A 17444-nucleotide genomic window follows, 5' to 3' on the forward strand; every position below is an offset into this window, starting at 1 on the left:
AGTCAGAGAGGGGGTGGGGTGAAGAATGAGAAGACACATCAATCAGCAAAATGTAGGGGGTTTCTTATTTAGTTCTGTTTTTTTTTTGGGGTATTTTTTTTGTTTGTTTTTTTTTTAACTGTTGGCATTTTGAAACATTGAAAGAGGAATAAAGGATGAAGGAAGAGTATCCAAGATCTAACCACACATGCCTCACTTAAAAAAAAAAAACTCATTTGTCTCATATTTTTTTTGTTTCCTCTTGGTTTGGTTTGGGTGTTTTTTTTTTCAGTCATTTTATTTCATTTTCATCAAAATTTTTTTTTTTTGTTACAAATTGAAAAAAAAAAATCTTTTTGTTGTTCAAAACTTTTCAAATTTTATTTAGTGTTTTTTTTTTGCTTTAGATATTCTGAACATTTCATATAAATAAATAGGTTTGTTTTGTTTTTCTTTTTTTGTATTATTTAAAAAAAAAACAAAAAAAAAACGACAGAGGAGGAAGAAGGAATGATGTTATGTAATGTACGCATGTAATATGCGCATGTATTATACGTATGTAATGTATGTACGTAAGAGGGTAGGGTTGAGTTTAACGGTAAAAGGGTCAGTTTATTTAACATATGGAAGATGACACACAGGAGGAGAAGATGGAAAGGAAGTAGAATAAATTAAATACGTTCCTTGTTTGGGAAGGTAGCAGGAAAGAGAGAGGGGTGCAGAGGACTGGAGAAGAAAGTAGCATTATGTTTAACATATCTAAATCAAGGTAAAAAAGGCTGCAGAGATAGAGATGTTTGTTAGAGAAGGTGCATGTCTGAATGCATCTGTTGAAATAGCAAAGAAGGGGGACATGTTGTATTTTTGTTTCCTGTAATAAAACAACTTTTTTTTTTTTACATAGTGTGTATGTATATATATATATATATATATATATATACACACACACACACACACACAATATATGTATATCATATGTATATATAACATAATATATAACAGGCTGAGAGAGGGAGACAGAAACGTCTCCAAGAGTACGTCTCTTCCCAATCTCAAATTCTGAACAAAAGATGGAAATGGCGGTGGAAGAAAGAATTTCTCAAATTCAAGTTCCAAAGGCAATTTTTTATTTCAAGTTTATTGAATTTTGAACAAAGACTTTTTTTAAATTTTTTTTTTGTATAATTTCTTTTATGTATTGTGTGTCTGTTGGAGGTAGGGGATGCCACCCACCACTTCCATGCCACCTCCCCAGGAAGCACATGACTAGCGGAATAAACTGGGGCACTCAACCTAGTTTTGTCTTTTTTTTTTATTTTGTGTGTGTGTGTATGTCTTTTTTTTTTGTTATTTATTTTCTAGCTTTAAACATTTCATTCTTCATATTTGTGTATAACACAAATGTTCTGGCGTTTGTCTTTTTCTTTTTTTTTTTTGCAAAAAAAAAAAAAAAGATAAATAAAAAAACAAACAATTATTTAAACACCCCTCCCCGTTCCATCCCCATCCCGCAACTTAACTACCTCCAAAGTTGGCAACCAAAGATGCTGTAAATGAATTCGGCCACAAACCTCGTCCGGGCCAATGACAGCAGAGTTGCTCAGGACAAAGAGACATGGTTAAGAACACTGTAGCTGCCCCCACAGAATCGGGGCCAGTTGTAGTTAACCTAATTTATACCATCTTCTGCTCTGGAGGAGGAGGAAGAAGAGGGAATATTCTTACAAAAATTTTTTTTTTTTTTTTTTAAACTGAAACGCCAACCATCATCACTGATGGACCAAAAAAAAAAAAAAGGGGGGGGGGTCACTGAAGTTAATGATTAAAGGTCTTTAAGGGGATAGAAATAATGATTTTTATATATATGTGAATAATTAAAATAAAAACATTTTAAATGATTTCTGTCATAGGCCCAAGGCCACAACATTTGATTGGGAAGGGGAGGGGGAGAATAGCCCTACTCTACATCCTACTCCCCACCCAGTACTCCACTGGTACTTTATTTTATCGACCTCGTATGGATGAAGGGCTAAAGCCGACCTTGGCAGGATTTGAACTCAGAACGTAAAGCAAATCTAAATACCTGCAAGGTATTTTCCTCCTCCTTCTGTCCAATCCACTGCCCATTATGATTAAAGATGATGATGACAATGATAATGGTGATTATTATAAGAATAATAATAAGAATAATAATAATAATAATAGTAATTAGTTAGTAATCATAATGGAACACTAATTTCTGCTCTTTTTCTTTGTGTTGGATTTCCCAGAGTCTGTCTGCGAACTGCTGCTCGGCGAAGCGTGTTCGCCATCCTCCAGCTGTAAATCTTTCACCTGCTTCTCAAAATAGGTTGACAAACTGGCACCAGCTTTGAACTCTGGGGCAGACTTTTTGTTGTACTCTTTGCAATTACTGAATATTAAGCGAGTGTCTTTGAGGAGGGCTATGGGTTCTGTGTATTGATATTTGTGAATCCGGTTGCGAATGGTGGAGAAATCCATAGGATGTTTGATAATGTCATAGTAATCAGGTACCTGGAAGGAGAGACGGAAAACGGAGATTATAGAAACAATAACGGCAGAACAAGACTTGTGTAATTAAACAACCCAGCAATAATTAACCCTTTAGCATTTAAACCAGGTGTATCAGGCCCAAACATTCTACCTGCTTTATGCTAAAACTGACCAGATCTGTCCTCTCACACCTACCTTACAATGTCGTTCTAAAAATAAACAATCACATCATCAAAATCTCATAGCTGCAAGACAATGCATAATTCATTCAAAATAATGTTCCGGGTTCAGTCCCACTGCGAGGCACCTTGGGCAAGTGTCTCCTATAGCCTCAGGCCGACCAAAACCTTGTGAATGGATTTGGGAGATGGAAACTGAAAGAAGCCCGTGGTATATTTGTGTATATATGTGTTGTGTGTGTGTGTGTGTGTGAAGGTACATGGCTCAGACGTTAGTGAGTTCAATTCTTTGGACCAGGTTGTGTGTTATGTTCTTGAGCAAGACACTTTATTTCACTTTACTCCAGTTCACTCAGCTGTAGAAATGAGTTGTGTGTATGTGTGTATATACGTATATATATATATATATATGTATATACACACACACACACATATATATATATACACACACACACACACACATATGTATATATATATGTATGTATATGTGTTTGTGTGTGTGTTTGTCCCCCCCCCCCCGGACATCGCTTGGCAACTGATGCTGGTGTGTTTACGTCCCCATAACTTAGTGGTTCGGCAAAAGAGACCGATAGAATAAGTACTAGGCTTACAAAGAATAAGTCCTGGGGTCGAGACTAAAGGCAATGGTCCAGCATGGCCACAGTCAAATGACTGAAACAAGTAAGAGGGAGAGAGAGTATGAAATAAGAATTACATTTGACAGAGTAATCTGGATGATAAAGGGTTAAACCAGCTAGATCCAGCCTCTCACACCTACCCTACAATGTCGTTCTAAACATAAATTGAAATCTCAAGGTTATGAGATAATGCATAAGTAATTCAAAATGTTGATAAATAAGAATTACATTTGACAGAATAACCTGAGTGCTAAAGGTTAAACCAGCCATATCCAGTCAAAATATTCTACCTGTTTTTTTATTCAAACCAGCTAGATCTGGCCCCTTGCACCTGCCTACAATATCATTCTAAAAATAAGCAATCATGTCACTGATATCTTAAAGCTACAACTGCATGATTAATTCAAAACAATGTGAATAAAGAAGGCATTACATTTGACAGAGTAATCTGAATAAGAAGAAAGGGTTAATTTATATCATATAGGTCTACTGGACAAGAGCTTGTCTGGGACTAAACAAGGAGTCTTTGAAGCTAATGAAAAAGCGTCTTTGTAGTGGTTCAACCTGCTAGAAATAACAGTCAGCATACAGTATGGGGAGCAGAGTGAAAGATGGGAACCACAGTGGATTTGAACTTGAAATTGAAACCAACATCACAAATACAGCTTTCAAGAAATTTAAACAGCTCAGATACATATACATGCACGCACATACACGTATGCACAAATATATTATGCTCACCACAGTTGTTCATTTATTCCCAAGTGTGTTCCTTTAATAGTAAGTGGTGACCCGTCTTAACAGTTATCTCGGCCAAAACAGGGCCCAACAGAAGGGCCTTCTAGTTAATGTTAGTTAGTTAATTTTTTGGCTCAAAAAGCAAAAAGCAAGGCCATGTAGGGGGACATGGAGTTATGTACAGGGAAGGTGTTCATGCAAAGAGTTCAGGCCACTTGAGGTCAAAGGAGACTTTGAACCGAGCGGTCGTCGGCATCTTCACCATCTCGTCTGGCAGCTTTTCCATGGATCCGCAACCCGGACGGAGAAGGCCCCTCTCCTTCGATTGAGATGAAATCGTCACAGATAGAGCTTTTCGGAGTGACCCCGCAGCCGATGCTCTGGAGCAGGAGTGAAGAACAGCTCTTTCGAGAGGTTACACTTTCCGCTTATGATGTTGTGAGCAAGAATGAGATCTCCATGGTGTCGCCGTTTTTCTAGAGAATAAAGGTCGAGCGTCTTCAGCCTTTCTTCCTAAGACAAATGCTTGAGACCAAGAATGAACCACTTATCAAGTTTGCAATGTTGGAACTACTACCAGTTTCCAGCTATATATACACACACACACTGATGCAGTTAGAGACTTGGAAACAGCTTGCTTATGCAAGTGTGATCAAACATAGAAAAACCTTTACATACCAGACACCAGGTGGGTTTTAGGGGTTGTCAGGAGAAAATGTGCACCATTTTGGAGCCTTGCTCCAATGCTTTATATATATAGTACACCCCCACTTCGCTTTTGGATCAACTAACTATTTCAGGATAATCACCATCAATCAAATTGCAAGAGCCATACAAGTCTGCCATGGTTTAAAGGCAAACATAAGTGCAGGAGTGGCTGTGTGGTAAGTAGCTTGCTTACCAACCACATGGTTCCGGGTTCAGTCCCACTGCGTGGCATCTGGGCAAGTGTCTTCTGCTATAGCCCCGGGCCGACCAATGCCTTGTGAGTGGATTTGATAGATGGAAACTGAAAGAAGCCTGTCGTATATATGTATATCTATGTGTGTATGTCCCCCTAGCATTGCTTGACAACCGATGCTGGTGTGTTTACGTCCCCGTCACTTAGCGGTTCGGCAAAAGAGACCAATAGAATAAATACTGGGCTTACAAAGAATAAGTCCCAGGGTCGATTTGCTCCACTAAAGGCGGTGCTCCAGCATGGCCGCAGTCAAATGACTGAAACAAGTAAAAGAGTAAGAGTATCACATTGTTAAAATCTAGAAGCAGCAAGACGATGCATAATTAATTCAAACCAATTTGAATAAATATGCATTAAGTTTGACAGGATAATCTGAAGGATTAAAGTGTGCATGTCTGTGGAGTGCTCAGCCACTTGCACATGAATTTCACAAGCAGGCTGTTCTGTTGATGAAACCAAACAGAACTCTCATCATCGTAACTGATGGAGTACCTGGCCAGGCCCAAAGTCGAAGAGGTAAACCATTAACCAGTCTTTGGTGGTGGGGGGCTTTCTCTCTAAACCAATAACATCTATACTATAATTCATCTGGTAACAAAACAAAAACACAAGAGTAGGGTGAGAGGTTCAATCCCCACAAATGTAAAACTGAAAAAAAAAAAACTTACCATTTTTTTACTGACTGGCCGCAAAAATGGCCAAGAATCTTCATGTTTCATCAAATCGTTTATAAGATCCTCACAGGCCTTTAACTGGTACTCCTTACTGTTGCCTCGGTAACTGCTGACGTAATGTTTTATGTCAGACTCTACAAATAAAGCAGATAAGACAATCATTGAAAAACAGCTGCATCACAGGAGTATCACCACAGTGAAACACTTGGGATACTCCTAATCAACATATCAGACCTGGCAGATGATGATGCATCTCAAAAAGAGATGAAGAAACAATCGTAATACAAAAAAAAAAAAGGTCACATAAGTTAAGTTAAGTTAATTTTTTGGCTCACAAAGCAAAAGCAAGGCCATGTAGGGGGACATGGAGTTATGTACAGGGAGGGTGTTCATGCAAAGAGTTCAGGCCATTTGTGGTCAAGAGAGACTTTGAACCGAGCGGTCGTCGGCATCTTTACTATCTCATCCGGCAGCTTATTCCACGGATCCGCAACCCGGACGGAGAAAGCCCCTCTCCTTCGATTGAGATGAAATCGTCGCAGATAGAGCTTTTCGGAGTGACCCCGCAGCCAACACTCAGGAGCAGGAGTGAAGAAACAGCTCTTTCTAGAGGTTACACTTTCTGCTTATGATGTGTGGCAAAAGATTTCAGACAATGGACACTGAAATAGGAACAATGATAAAGCTCACCCGAGGGACGAGCATGTAGCGTGTGTTTATTTGGCAAAGGAAAAATAGGGAAAAAAGAAGACTGTCCTGAAAAAAATATGGAAACAGATTTATATTGTGGGACCTGAAAATAAACTATCCCTATAACAAATAGCAGGTGCTTTAGGAATAAGGACAAAAATATGCAGACAACTGTGTAACCATAAAACCACCACCCTGCCCCTAGGGCATACAAACAGGCATGACATACAGAAAATAGCACTGCTAGGGATTGCACACATACTACGCAGGGTACTTTTAATACAGTAATAAAACTGTGCATACGGAGAACACACAGCTGTGCTAAGTTGTGCAGTGAAAGTACTGAATAAGAATCCTTTCTATGATAGGCAGAGGGGCCCAAAGTTTGTGAGTCGGTTACATTGACCTCAATGCTTGACTGGCACTTATTTATCAAACCCCCCAAAAGTATGAAAGGCAAAGTTGATCTGAGCACTCTTCAACCATCATGAAACAACCACACCATCTCTCTTCCTTTCAGGTGCATAAAACAAACACCTCTTCCTTATTTCTTTATTGCCCACAAGGGGCTAAACATAGAGAGGACAGACAAAACGGTTAAGCCGATTATATCGACCCCAGTGCGTAACTGGTACTTAGTTTATTGACCCCGAAAGGATGAAAGGCAAAGTCGACTTTGGCAGAATTTGAACTCAGAACGTAACAGCAGACAAAATACCTATTTCTTTACTGCCCACAAGAGGCTAAACACAGAGGGGACAAACAAGGACAGACACACGGATTAAGTCGTTTATATTGACCCCGAAAGGATGAAAGGCAAAGTCGACCTCGGCGGAATTTGAACTCGGAACGTAACAGCAGACAAAATACCTATTTCTTTACTGCCCACAAGGGGCTAAACACAGAGGGGACAAACAAGGACAGACACACGGATTAAGTCGTTTATATTGACCCCGAAAGGATGAAAGGCAAAGTCGACCTCGGCGGAATTTGAACTCAGAACGTAACGGCAGACAAAATACCTATTTCCTTACTGCCCACAAGAGGCTAAATACAGAGGGGACAGACAAACAGATTAAGTCGATGTTCTTCCCAGTACACCAAGAACACAGCACAATATGGTTATGGTTAACTCACCTTCGGTTTCTGCAAGTGAAGATGTCTTTCCCTTTGCTGCATGTCGAGAGCGTTTTGGTGCAACTTCCTCGTCAGATTCTGATCTCGCCCTCTTCCTTGAACGAGCATTTAGTGGACTGTTCCTCGGACTGTCCTTCTTGGATACAGAATGACTAGAACCTCTCCCACTGGAATTTCTTTTACCTGCAAAAGTACAAAGTATACCTGTGATACAATCATACACGTGTGTATGCCCATGTGTGAGCAGAGTATAGTGTTCCACAACCGGTATGTCGAGGCACATTGATGTGCCACAAGACGATGCTTGATGTGCCACGAGATGATGCTAGGTGTGCCACAGTGTAACTTGAATTTTTTCCCCCTATACTTTTAGTTATATTTTTAGCTCAGGTGTGCCATCAAATTTTGAAAAGGATATAAGTGTACCGCAAGTGAAAAAAAGGTTGCGGGACATTGGTGTAGTAGATGGACAGGGAGATAAAAACTAGAGGACTGCAATGCAAAGTTCTGAGCCACATGGCCATGGAATGGGACAATTGGGCACAGCTATTTGGCATGGCTGAGTGGACATTCAACTTTGTTTTGTTGACAGTACTCTTTTGGTGTTGGAGGCAAACACACAGAGAAAGACATATTACAATTTATTAATTGAACACAAGGGCCAGGCACATTCCCTCTCCTCAGTCACATAAAGAGAAGTATGCCCCACCAGTCTTACTGGTACGTGAGAAAACATTCGAGCGGGGCCATTGCCAGTGCCACTGGACTGGCACTTGTGTAGGTGGTACGTAAAAAACACCATTTGAGCGGGGCCATTGCCAGTACTGCCTAACTGGCCATCGTGCCGGTGGCACATAAAAGCACCCACTACACTCTCGGAGTGGTTGGCATTAGGAGGAGCATCCAGCTGTAGAAACTCTGATCAAGATTGAAGCCTGGTTCACCAGTCCTCAGTCAAATCGTTCAACCCATACTAGCATGGAAAGCAGACGTTAAACGACGATGGTGATATATATATATATACGTATGTATGTGTGTGTATCATCATCATCATTTAGCGCCCGTTTTCCATGCTAGCATGGGTTGGACGGTTTAACTGGGGTCTGTGAAGCCGGAAGGCTTCATCAGGCCCAGTCAGATTTGTGTATGTATATATATATATATATATATGTGTGTGTGTGTGTATGTGTGTACACATATATATATATACAGGTTGTCATCGACTTTAACCACAATTGGTTTCCACTGACTGGTTGTAAGTTGGCCTACAGGCCTAATAGCTTTGTTTTATATTTTTACATTCTTAAGGTACATTCTCAGGTAAGAGTCACACACAGCATTCTGTATTATTCTATTATACTGGCATTACTCAAAAACTTTGGAGTCTCAAGCAGTCATCTTATAAACAAATACGAGGTTGCTTTGATGTCTCTGCAACAGGATAATCATCCATTAATACAGCGGCGATCGATAACCAAACCTAGTGAGAGCATATGCTCACGGACATCACCCATAAATGGGTTAATTTCTAAGAAATTAAACCCATTGGATTTCAGCTGGACTATTTATTATTGCTGCCAGGAGATGGCATGCCGATCGTCGTAAAGTCAATCAGTCATAAGCTGGATAGGTCATAAGTCGATAACGACCTGTACACACACACACACCATCATCATCGTTTAACGTCTGTTTTCCGCGCTAGCACAGGTTGGACGGTTCGACCGGGGTCTGGGAAGCCAGGAGGCTGCACCAGGCTCCAGTCTGATCTGGCAGTGTTTCTACAGCTGGATGTCTTTCCTAACACCAACCACTATGTGAGTGTAGTGGGTGCTTTTTACGTGCCACCAGCACAGAAGCCAGTCAAGGCAGCGCTGGCATCGGCCACGTTCGGATGGTGCTTTTTATGTGCCACCGGCACAGAAGCCAGTCAAGGCGGCGCTGGCATCGGCCACAGTAGTATGAAAAATGTCAGGTAAGTTGGCATCAAATCAACAGCACCAAAATGGCTGTGCCAGTCTGTCCTATAGCCACATGGCCATGGGTCGTGTCTGTACTCGATGAAAACAAAAGAACAAGAAAAATACCAGAAAAACTTACTCTTTTTGTCTAATCCTGAACAACTTCCACACAACCATTTGGTTCTTGGAACTTTCTTGAGAGGTGGATTAGCACATGATAAATGGTAAACATTCGGGCACTTATCACAGATAACCAAGGCACCACGACGTCCACAGACAACGCAAGCATTATCTGTCCTCGATTCCTTTTTACGTGCTTGATATTGCTCAGCACTGTCAGAGCTGCAAGAGACAGAAAGAGAAAGACTTAGCACAGGAGCTCGTTAACAGAAACACTTCTACAATACAACAACAGAAGCCGTTAACCCTTTCGTTACTGTATTTATTTAGAGATGCTCTGTGTTCCTTTCAATTACTTTAAATATAGCAAAGAATTTAGTAAAATAACTTAGTTATCATTCAGCTAGTGTTAGGAACATAAATTGTGACTAAGGTTTGGTGGAAGATTTTAATTGAAAACTTATGAAAACAAGACATTTGTACTACAGAGCCAGTTTCAGCTGGGTTGATAATGAAAGGGTGAAGAATTGTTTCTCTATTATATATTTTAACCCTTTCATTACTGTATTTATTTAGAGATGTTCTGTGTTTCTTTTAATTACTTTAAATATAACAAAGAATTTAGTAAAATAACTTAGTTATCATTCAGCTAGTATTAGGAACATAAATTGTGATTAAGGTTTGGTGGAAGATTTTAATTGAAAACTTATGTAAACAAGACATTTGTACTACAGAGCCAGAGCCGGTTTCAGCCGGGTTGGTAACAAAAGGGTTAATGTCTTCATCAAAAGAAGTTAATTCTATGAAGTTACTGCAATTATTTTTAACCTGTTTTGTCAGGGTTACAAATAATTTTGGAAATAAAAACTTTAAGAGCAATGGTTCCCAACCAGGGCACATTTGACTCTTGGAGGTTCATATAAGATTTTGTTGTTGCAATTTATGTGTAATAAACTGGTTAGAACTTCTAACATACACAAAATATTTGAACATATATATATATATACACACACACACACACTATAAAAACAAAAACAAATAAACAAAAATGACTTTTCTAACTGAAAATAGCTCACCTGCTGTCTTGATTTTCACTGTCTTCATTTTCCTCTTCCTCCTCCTCTTCTTCATTGGAATCACCTTCTTCCTCGTCGTCCTCTTCGGATTCCTCGGAATCCACCACGTACATGTGTCGCTGACCTTTGCGAGGAGATGGGCGAGCTTCTTTAGGTTTACAATTGGGACAAAACCAGTCACCGTCGGGAACGGTCTGAGAAGGGAGACAACTAGGTTAATTACATGCATACACACATAAGCATTGGTAAGCTGTGCTTAACAAGTTACGAGTTCAATCTCAGGGCAGAGTACTGTGGAATTTCTATTATAGGTGTGTGTGTGTGTGCAGGTGCATGCATCAGTGTATTAAGTGAAGCTCCTCCGATTTCAATTACAAACATTCAAGTAATCGATCGACAGAATTATATGCTAAACTAATATGCATGCATACCTGTGTATATATATTTCTTTATTGCCCACAAGGGGCTAAACACAGAGGGGAAAACAAGGACAGACAAAGGGATTAAGTCGATTACATCGACCCCAGTGCATAACTGGTTCTTAATTTATCGACCCCGAAAAGGATGAAAGGCAAAGTCGACCTCGGCGGAATTTGAACTCAGAATGTAACAGCAGACGAAATACCTATTTCTTTATTACCCACAAGGGGCTAAACACAGAGGGGAAAACAAAAACAGACAAAGGGATTAAGTCGATTACATCGACCCCAGTGAGTAACTGGTTCTTAATTTATCAACCCCCGAAAGGATGAAAGGCAAAGTCGACCTCGGCGGAATTTGAACTCAGAATGTAACAGCAGACGAAATACCTATTTCTTTATTACCCACAAGGGGCTAAACACAGAGGGGAAAACAAAAACAGACAAAGGGATTAAGTCGATTACATCGACCCCAGTGAGTAACTGGTTCTTAATTTATCAACCCCCGAAAGGATGAAAGGCAAAGTCGACCTCGGCGGAATTTGAACTCAGAACGTAACGGTAGACGAAATACGGCTACGGATTTCGCCCGGCATGCTAACGTTTCTGCCAGCTCGCCACCTTACCTGTGTATATATAATATATCAAGATTCAGGTGAATAAGGCACTTAAATGGGTCAAAATTAAAATGCATGCACAGCAAGTATTGATGAATACAAATATTTGAACCGAAGTACAGGCAGAAAGTTATTCAGGTTATGTATACAATTAATTGAACCTGAGTTTACTATCAGCCTTTGGGTTAATCAGAAACACCCATTGTATTAAATAGATATACTTTGGAACATGCAAGGAGCAGGTTCTGAGAGAGGTGAATCATAAATATATAAATAACCATGGACAGGCGTCAAGTCATTACAGCTGTTTCTAACGAATTATTTTAATTGATTACAGAGTATATTATATCATTATAAAAAACTGTTTTCTTCAGATGAATACACAAACTTTACTGTGAAGGACATTCAAAAACATTTAAAATTTGCAGCGTCTGCTTTATTTTCTGACTCCATAATCATCGCTGGCCGCTGTGTTGTTGTGCGTATGTATAATATATATACACATGCATACACATATGTATACACACACACACACACACACACACTTATAGATAACATAATCATCATCATCGTTGTTTAATGTCCACTTTCCATGCTAGCATGGGTTGTATGATCTGATTGAGGACTGGCAAACCAGATGGCTGCACCAGGCTCCAATCTGATCCAGCAGAGTTTCTACAGCTGGATGCCCTTCCTAACGCCAATCACTCTGAGAGTATCATTATTATTGTTATTAAATATATATATATATATATACACAATGTATTATATACATATATATATATATACACAATGTATTATATACATATATATATTTCTTTACTACCCACAAGGGGCTAAACATAGAGGGGACAAACAAGGACAGACAAACGGATTAAGTCGATTACATAGACCCCAGTGCGAAACTGGTACTTTATTTATCAACCCTGAAAGGATGAAAGGCAAAGTCGACCTCGGCGGAATTTGAACTCAGAACGTAACAGCAGACGAAATACAGCTACGCATTTCGCCTGGCGTGCTAACATATATACATATATATATATATATGTGTGTGTGTCCAACCCATGCTAGCATGGAAAACAGACGCTAAACGATGATGATGTGTGTGTGTGTGTGTGTGTGTATAATGTGTGTATTACATATATACATTATATGTTGAGTGCAGATAGTTGGAACATTTTACCCTAAGTCTTAACAATTCAATTTGCCATCTAACCACCAAGGCCCTGCTGGAAGGCAATTATACTCCAGCATGGGCACGTTACAATGATAGAAACAAGATGAAAAGTAGAAAACATCAATGATGTAGAAACAGGTTGGGAAAAGATGAAATAGAAAACGAGCGGAGACCTTAACTGGAGGCTTCAGACAGTACATATGATGTCCTCGGTCACAACCATCACACAGAAGCATGTGCTCGCCATCACCTTTACGCCGACAGATTCGACAACGAGCGTGCAGTGCGGATTTCGACCAAATGATACTTTTCTCCAAGGAAGACAAATGGAGGAAGATTTGAGGAAAGCTGGTGCAATTACATAAAGATTCTTCCCATCGTTCAAACACACTCTTTTTACTCTTCGACTTCGGAGTCACTTCAACTTTTTCTTCATCTAAAAACAAAAAAAAAAAGTTTTTTTTTAAATGTCATAAATAACTGTTTGAAATTATTCCATTCTTATTTCTTTGTTGCCCACAAGGGGCAAAACAGAGAGAGGGCAAACAAAGGTATTAAGTTGATTACATCGACCCCCGTGCATAACTGGTATTTAATTTATCGACCCTGAAAGGATGAAGGGCAAAGTCGACCTCAGCGGAATTTGAACCCAGAACGTAACAGCATATGAAATACCTATTTCTTCACTATCCACAAGGGGCTAAACAGAGAGAGGACAAACAAAGGTATTAAGTCGATTACATCAACCCCAGTGCATAACTGGTACTTAATTTATCGACCCCGAAAGGATGAAAGGCAAAGTCGACCTTGGCGGAATTTGAACCCAGAACGTAACGGCAGATGAAATACCGCTAAGCATTTCGTCCGGCGTGATAACGTTTCTGCCAGCTTACCGCTTTCATTATTCCATTCTTGGCATCTCTGCCTTATCTTTTGTACAATTACCATTTCAATGGCTCCTGATCCTTGCATTTACAATTTCCTTTCTAACACATCTGAGACTTATCCTCCCACCTCTGTTCACCACTTAGAACTGTCTTACTTCAACTGACTCCAAGCCCTAAATTACCAACCCATTTCATATCAACCTGCCTGAACACATCCCTAGTTCTATACAAACTTACTGCTTCAACCCTTTAGCTTTTAAACCAGATATATCGGCCCAAATATTCTCCCTGTTTTCTGTTCAAACCAACCAGAGCTGACCTCTCACACCTGCCCTACAATGTCATTCTAAAAGCAAACAGTCACATCGATTTCTCAAAGCTACAAAGCAAGGCCTGATTAGTTCAAAACAATGTGAATAAATAAGCATTACATTTGACAGAATAATCTGAATGCTAAAAGGTTAAACAAGGTCCTGTGTAAGACAGTTCAGTATTCTCTGCAAATGCACAAAAACCGTTTTAAGTGCTAAATACTTTGTATTGTTGTTATTGGATTGGCGAAACGATTATGAGAACAGAACCAAGGGATAAGCCCCGCTTTCCCAGGAATTACTGGGTACGTCAGCTAGTATATGTGTGTGTATGTATATATATATATATATATATATATATATTATATATATATATATACTCTTTTACTTGTTTCAGTCATTTGACTGCGGCCATGCTGGAGCACCGCCTTTAGTCGAGCAAATCAACCCCGGGACTTATTCTTTTGCCGAACCGCTAAAGTAACGGGGACATAAACACACCAGCATCGGTTGTCAAGCAATGCTAGGGGGACAAACACAAACACATATATATATATACGACGGGCTTCTTTCAGTTTCCATCTACCAAATCCACTCACAAGGTTTTGGTCGGCCCGAGGCTATAGTAGAAGACACTTGCCCAAGATGCCACGCAGTGGGACTGAACCCGGAACCATGTGGTTGGTAAACAGGCTACTTACCACACAGCCACTCCTCTATCTATATATATATATATATATATATATATATATGTAAAATTGAATACGGGTAGAAATTGATATTAATCAATTAAAACCAGTGGCATATTAAAGAAATCCGAAGATTAAAATATTTTTACATACAAAATTTAAAGGACTGACCACAAAAGTGGACGGTCAATATGCTAGATATAGACGTCAAAATAGCGATTTTGACATCTATATCTAGCATATTGACCGTCCACTTTTAGTGGTCAGTCCATTAAATTTTGTATATACATACATATACATACATATATATATACATACATACATATATATACATACATATATATACATACATATACATACATACACATATATATATATACATACATATATATACATACATATAAATACATACATACATACATACATATATATGAGAAAGGCTCTTTCCAGTCTCCATCTACCAAATCTACTGACAAGATTACGATTACGGTACTCCAATATACTAACAGACATCACCACAAACACACACCAAAATGACCGACTTACTTTCATCACTGTCTTCACTCTTATCTGCTTTCTCATCTTTCTTCTTATTCTTCTGATCTTTGCTACTCTCCAATTTCAGCCTAGATTTCCGAAGCTCCTCAGAGTCACCAAACGGCTCTCGCATGTAACGCGACTCAACACCATGAGCTATTTGCAGCAAAGCTTTCGCGAGGCTTTTAACAACATTATCAATGTTTCCATCACCACTTTCTCCACCACTTTCCTGATCGGGCGCCGGCTTCTCGCTCTTCAAGTTACCTTCCACTTTAGCACGCCACTGGAGACGATCTTTTACCTGGAAAAAGACAAGAAAATCGCATTTATGAATTTCTCTTGCGAGATTCCTGATGTGAAGCCATGTTGATACAGATATTGTTATATTTTGGGATGGTACCCCCCCCCCGCAAATAAACATATGCACTACATCTTCATGCTTCAGTCGTTTCTTACTGTTCTTATTCTAACTGATGTCCACTGACCGGAAATCTATCATCACATATCTGTTCTTAGATCAGTGGTTTTCAACCAGGGAGGACAGACAGACACACACACACATACATACATACATACATACATACACGACGTACTTCTTTCAATTTCCATCTACCAAATCCATTCATAAGGCTTTCGCCGGCCCGAGGCTATAGTAGAAGACATTTGCCCAAGGTGCCACGCAGTGAGACTGAACCCAGAACCATGTGGTTGGGAAGCAAGGTTCTTACCACAGGGCCACACCTGCGCCAAAAGAAAAGGTAATGATGAACTGCCGTAACCAGGATTCGAAGCTGGGTTACCAGGGCCATAACATGGGGTCCTAACTACTAGACCAGTGGTTTTCAACCGGGGTTCCGCCAGTACAGTGCAGGGGTTCCGCAAGAAGTTACAAAAACTGCTAAATCAGCAGTAATTTTTAATTCTCCTGTGCAGATATATGTGCATAAGACTATTAAATTATTGCACAGGGGTTCCTCGAGCCAGTGGAATGTTTCCTTGGGGTTCCGCTCCAGCAAAAAAGTTGAAAAGCACTGTCTTAGATGAACAGAATGGACTAAGCAGAGCAGGAGAGAAAGTGTTGCTGGAGAGGTCACAGGTGTGTGACAAAAGATTTCCAGGCAATGGACATCAGTTAAGAACAGAACAGTGATAAACGAGCAAAGAACAGATATAAGTGTGAGTGTGTGTTTATTTGGCAAGAAAAAAAAATACAATATCCCAAATTATAACAATACAAGAAAATTAGATAATGAAATAAATGAAAAAAGCTTTACAAACAATACAGCATTTTTCTTTATTGCCCACAAGGGGCTAAACATAGAGGGGACAAACAAGGACAGACAAACGGATTAAGTCAATTATATCGACCCCAGTGCATAACTGGTACTTATTTAATTGACCCCAAAAGGATGAAAGGCAAAGTCGACCTCGGCGGAATTTGAACTCAGAACGTAACGGCAGACAAAATACCGCTTGGCATTTCGCCCGGCGTGCTAACGATTCTACTAGCTTACCGCCTTGTCTACATATAAGGAATACCTTATTTCATTTTGACTTACATCTTTTTTTTATTTTTGTTAACCTTTTAGTATACAAATTACTCTGTTAAATGTAATTCTTTTTTTCATTCAAATTGTTTTGAATTAAACATGCATTATCTTATAGCTTTGAGGTTTCAATGATGTCATTGTTTATTTTTAGAATGTCCAATGTAGGTAGATGTGAGGCAAGATATGGCCAGTTTGAACGCCAAACATGTAAAATATTTGGGCCAAGATAAGGCCAACTTAGACACTAAGAAATCGATGGAAAAAAAAAATAAACAAGCACCAATTTCAGCCAATTGATCCGACTTCTTAATCACACAGCCATATAATTCCACACCAGTGACTAAATCTAGTTTAACTCTTTGAAACCAGCCACATCCATCCGAAATATTCTACTTCGCTAGATCTGGTTTCTCAATTCTGCCCCACAATGTCATTCCAAAAAATTAACAGTTGCCTCATCAAAATCTCAAAGCTAAAAGATAATGCGTAATTAATTCAAAACAATGTGAACAAATAAGCATTACATTTGAGGGAGTAATGCGAATGCTAAAGGATTTTAAAAAGGATGATGGGGGGGGGGGGGGCAGGAC

General features: G+C 39.4%; 1 protein-coding gene across 2 annotated transcripts in view; it reads right to left on the reverse strand.

The window, feature by feature from the left end:
* Positions 1-432: 432 nt before the first annotated feature.
* Positions 433-17444, reverse strand: part of LOC115224223 (bromodomain adjacent to zinc finger domain protein 1A) — a 98190-nt gene continuing 81178 nt past the window's right edge. For both annotated transcript variants that reach the window (XM_029795004.2, XM_036513450.1), the window contains 7 exons: positions 15311-15605; positions 13051-13313; positions 10665-10858; positions 9608-9810; positions 7511-7693; positions 5678-5817; positions 433-2514 (listed from right to left, as the gene is read on the reverse strand). In XM_029795004.2, the coding sequence (XP_029650864.1) occupies positions 2212-2514; positions 5678-5817; positions 7511-7693; positions 9608-9810; positions 10665-10858; positions 13051-13313; positions 15311-15605 (1581 nt within the window). In that variant the 3' untranslated portion in view covers positions 433-2211. The remainder of the gene's footprint in view (positions 2515-5677; positions 5818-7510; positions 7694-9607; positions 9811-10664; positions 10859-13050; positions 13314-15310; positions 15606-17444) is intronic.

Source organism: Octopus sinensis, linkage group LG25 (genome assembly GCF_006345805.1).
Source record: "Octopus sinensis linkage group LG25, ASM634580v1, whole genome shotgun sequence".
In the NCBI taxonomy this organism is placed as follows: Eukaryota; Metazoa; Mollusca; class Cephalopoda; order Octopoda; family Octopodidae; genus Octopus; species Octopus sinensis.